General features: G+C 46.8%; 2 protein-coding genes across 2 annotated transcripts in view; one reads left to right on the forward strand and one right to left on the reverse strand.

Annotated features, from left to right (window-relative positions):
- LOC125948413 (cyclin-H) overlaps positions 1-3,583 on the reverse strand; it is a 7,464-nt gene extending 3,881 nt beyond the window's left edge. The window contains exon 1 of the mRNA XM_049674407.1: positions 3,475-3,583. The gene's annotated coding sequence lies outside the window, so the exon portion shown is untranslated. The remainder of the gene's footprint in view (positions 1-3,474) is intronic.
- LOC125948405 (uncharacterized) overlaps positions 1-5,000 on the forward strand; it is a 7,025-nt gene that overhangs the window by 1,923 nt on the left and 102 nt on the right. The window contains exon 3 of the mRNA XM_049674393.1: positions 1-5,000. This exon is cut by the window's left edge and continues 705 nt beyond it; it is cut by the window's right edge and continues 102 nt beyond it. Coding sequence (XP_049530350.1) covers positions 1-2,930 — 2,930 coding nt within the window. The 3' untranslated portion in view covers positions 2,931-5,000.

Consider the following 5,000-nt stretch of genomic DNA (forward strand, 5'->3'; position numbering starts at 1 on the left):
GCTCCTCGTGCACCTCCACCAACCCGCTCAACATAAGTGGAGGCCGGTCCGGGCAAGGGCGCTTTGGTGTCGATGGTCGTTCGCTAGAAGCGACACGACGGCTCAATCTCAGCCTAGACGAAAACATAACCCGCGAGAAGGTGTATTCAACGGCCAAGGCAAACCAAGTGCAAAAGGTACACCAAAGTCTAGACGAAGCAAAGATCGCGCTCGTGAAACAGCGCAAGATCGTACGCAGCGTAGGCGACGATGATAACATTCAGGAAGTAATACCATCGACCGATCCCAACTATGGGGACACGGCATCCGAAGATAACGTAACGGACGTGGAGGACAGTGTATTCCATTCCCCTCAGCATCAAGCAAAACTAAACTCCTGCAATAACAATCCATTCATTAGTGATTCGATAGAGAACGTTTGTAACGCACCAGCAAAGCCAGAACCAGCCACGGAAGAGTGTGAAGCTGGCATGGCGGAAGCAAAGGAACTTGCGACAGTACCACAGGAGGAATCGCTAGACGGATCAACGCCAACCACTAACAATAGTAGCGCAGCAAGCAGCGTACGGAACTCACCGGTAATCGGTCGCAGTAGAAGCCTTTTTTCGACATCTGCTACCGGAAAACTGATTGCTCGCCAACTAAGCCAACAAAAGAAGCATTTCACGTCGACTACCCCTTCGACAGGCTCGACTACTGGTCATTTCCATGACCTTAAAGAGAAGCTGGCCGCAGGACGAAAAGGAATCTTCGCTTCGCTCGATAAATCCGCCGGCTCTGGGACCGGCGTTGATCCAGCGCTCAGCAGTGATGCGGCGAATGGCGTACGCTCATCGAACGAAGTTGAACGAGCAAAACCAAAGTTGGTGAAAAACTTCAATGAGTTCCTCAATTTTGCGGCAATCAATAAAAGCCGTATCAGCGATCGACTAGCCACTAAAAAACTACTAGCAAACGTGCATCACACTTCCTCAGCCAACAGTGTTGGAGGGCAATCGTCGCTCGATTCGACATCAGCTAGCAGTCTCGGTGTATCGCAGGACGAATCGACGGAAACGATCGAGTACAACGAACTGAAGCCGAAACCCGTGATCAAGCTGACGAAATCATCGTTCGATGATTCGGATTCCTCGGCAACCAGCGTTGGTGTTGGTGGTGTTGATTCGATGGCAACCACGACAGCTCTTTCACGATCAAGCGATAATAGCAGCTTCATCGTGGACGATAGTTCCGCCTCTGTTTCACCCATTCACCAGCGCGTGGCAATCGATCGGCCAGAGAAGTTAACTTTAGCCGAAGGGACAGCGATTGTAGCGGCTCCTGGAGACGGTAGTAGTCCCGATGATTCGCAAGAGTATTTCCCAATGACGACATCAATGACGCGTGAATTGCGACTTGAGCTGGAAAACCTCGATCGCCACGTGTTTGGCAGCGAGTTTCACACGAAACAGCAACGTCAGCTTTATACGCTCAGCAGCTGTCCCGACCTGGAAACACCGCCAGAAAGTGAGCCAGCTCTTCCAGTAGCTCATCACGATCCTTCAGCAATTGCGTACAGTAAACTCCAGGACACGGTTACTAGCACGTCCACGTTGTGCGTCGATGTAGCATCGAGCATGGAGATTCAATCGATCGATGAAATCTGTGATCGCACTTCATCACCCGAACCGGTTGTCGTGCGATACCGCGAGAAACCCGGTCGACGAAGAGACGTGACCGTGGGCAGTAGCATTGCTGGTGACCAACGTGATAGCAAGCGTGTCAGCACCACGAGTACGAATGTCAGCAGTGATGTGTTTGTATGGGAGAATCCGCTTCATCAGTGTGACGATGAGAGTCCAATGTCGGTGGGAACCACGGGTGGATTGGGAACGGCCGGAGAACTTACTCAAATCCCTCAGCAACAGCAGCAGCAGCAAAGGACCGCCACTACACCGGACGAACATCCTGAGCTCGAGTACGACGGTGAAATCATTGAGGAGACAACACTCGGCAAGAAGTCCGTTACACCGATACGATTGGTGCGCAAGAATGGTGATCGTTCGGTGCCAAACTCAAATCGCAACTCGATGATTTTGCCCGATTCGTCCGATTCGTCGGACGATTCTCCTCTTGCCAGATCACCGGCAGCCGTTAAGTTTAAATTTCATCCCAACAATCCCTTCTTCGACGCCACAACGAATGCACTAGACAATCGGCCACCTCAAAACAGCACGTTGGTGCTAACACGTGATCCGGATCTCATTGCGACCGATGGTGTTCTCCTCGAGCAGGCAACCGAAGCATCGGCTGGAAGTGGTATTGATGGTGGTTCACTGGATCAGCACATGCCTAATGATGGATTAACGTCTGTCGAACCACAGGTAGCGAACGCTGTACTAGAATCACCAGCAACCACGATAGTAGAAAGCACTGCACAACCACCAATCGTTCCTCAACCATCACTACCACTGCAATCAGCACCGGGGATTAGCCTGTCGCCGACGGTTGCCATGAAGATTGCCGGTGTGATTCCACCTCCACTCGAATTTGGTGGCGGCAATCCCTTTCTGATGTTTCTCTGCCTCACGATACTACTGCAGCACCGGGATTACATTATGAAAACCGGCATGGACTACAACGAGATGGCAATGCACTTTGACAAGATGGTTCGAAAGCACAACGTAACACGCGTTCTCAATCAGGCTCGCCAGATGTACGCCGAATATCGGCGACTTTACCAACAGCAACGAATGCAACAACAGCAACTTCAACAGAATGCATCCCCCGGAGGTGGTAGGGCGTCCCTATCGATGACCAGTAGCTATCACGGGATGCAAAACGTTGGACTCCGAAGTGTTGGGATGGATTCGTTTAGTCGGAAGGCATCCGCTCCGGAGGTAAGCTCCGCTCGACGTAATACCGGTGGCGATCTTACGCTCGTAACGTAGTCCAAGAACAAGTAGCAGCAGGTTAGTATGATTACTTTCTTTTTTACTTTTCGCTATGTTCCTTCACATTTTTGTTTGATTAATCAAAACATATTTTCAATGAGATTTTTTTAATAATGTAAGTTACTGTAAGTGTAACCATGTCTGCCCCAGGTGATTATGTACGTGATCACCTTTTAAACAATCTGTGATGATGTGTACGACAACGGGCGCACAGGTCCTTTGTTTTCCTTCGTATATCGTACGAATTGTTCCAGATCCTTTGTTTGGGGCATTTCGATTCCATAGAACAAGACGGCAAAAGGCATTAATGATTTACGTCGAACAGCATGGAAGGTAGAGGGAATAATGTGTATCGTGATATTTACGGTTAATACAGTAGCAATTAATTTCGGCATAGTAGGTCCTTTCGGAAGCCCTTTTTAGAGTAAAATTACGATAAAAAATTACTCCATCACACCGGTGCCACCGTATACTGGCTAACGTTTTGCGAGTTGTTCTAGCACACCACCTTTCTCTCTATCTTGCTCAGCTGCTTGCTTACCTAGCCGCTACATTTATCCACCGAGATCAACACAAACATCGTCGTTGCAGTATACAGGCACGTTGACAAGAATGCTAGCATACCAAAAGAAAAGATTACAAAATAATAGAACCATATAGCAAACTCAAAAGCAAGAGCCGAATTATATCCGCTTCGCGATGCACCGGCACTAACTATTTTCATTCTCCATATATTAATCCGTTGCCGAATGCCCCGGAGGGAACTATTTACACTTTCCAGCAAGGCAAGATGTTGCAAAACTGGTGCAGGTCAAGTGTATTTATAAGGGCGCGCCTATTATAGACTATAGATAGAATAGAAAATCACATCCCATTGTGAGATGGAGAATAGGCAGCAGGAGTATTTGTGCTCGATTCGAATTGCAGCTATTCGAGAAACATCCCGCTAGCTATACAGCTCTACATGTGTTGTCATTGTGTATTTCTATATGTGTATCTGACTTAATACGTGTGTGTGAATAACGGAAACGGAAATGGGAACTTCACATTGTTGGCTAGTTTGATAGGACATTGAACAACAGGGAACAAGCGGTAGTAGTCATTTGCTAGAAAGGTGGGCTACATAGAAGAAGCAAAACCACACCAAACACCACGTTAACAGATTAGGGGAAGTGCTAGAGGAGCGCAAAGGGTATCTTGTTGGATCCATTTTTTTTCTTTTGAACTGATCAAAACGATCGTACAGTCACATTGTAAACCACGTCTCGCTTCTGCTTTCTGAGCATAATTTTATCGACTTCCAAACGAACGTACACCAAGTTTAGACGTACACCATGAAAAGAAATGCGATGGAAAAGCATAGGAGAAAACATACGGATCATTTCAGCGAGTTTAAATCTAGTGCCGCTGACGATATTCGCATTCAATTCAATGCTTCGCCGTCTTCGACATGTCGTTTCTTTGGTTCGGATAGACGGATCACGGTACTCCCCCCTTCTCGCCCTATATAATTCGATCTATAAAGAGACTGAGAGAAGACGAAATCAATGTATTATCATTAGCGTTGGGCTATTATGCTACATGAAGACGAATGATAAAGGCTGTTGCGTTTGGAAGTACACCCAAGTGATTGCAAGCGAAAGCAGTTAGTAGAATTTTGCACGTAATTCGCTTACCAAAAAGTTTTACCATTCCGGGCTCCAGCTTTGTTTTTCCCGCGAGCACAATGAGCGACCATTCGTACGTTTATTCGTAACTGATATTTATTCTTAAAAACAACACATACACACGAAGCGAAATACGTTAAGCTGCAAATAATATGCAAGATAAAAGTCAAGCGAACCGTGTTTGAGCAAGAGCGCGGTATTTTTAGGATTGTGGGATATTAAGTATTGAGTTCAATTTAGCTCTTTTCGAACTGATAAAGGTGAACATAGCGGTACCCAGATTTCGTAAGTGCACACGAAGAATTGCAATAAATCAGAAAGAAAAAAATCCAACTACGCGTGAGCAAGCATCGACAATTCATTAAGGCATTGATCTATCCGAAAGATCTAAATAAACGAA

This window comes from Anopheles darlingi, chromosome 2, assembly GCF_943734745.1.
Source record: "Anopheles darlingi chromosome 2, idAnoDarlMG_H_01, whole genome shotgun sequence".
In the NCBI taxonomy this organism is placed as follows: domain Eukaryota; kingdom Metazoa; phylum Arthropoda; class Insecta; order Diptera; family Culicidae; genus Anopheles; species Anopheles darlingi.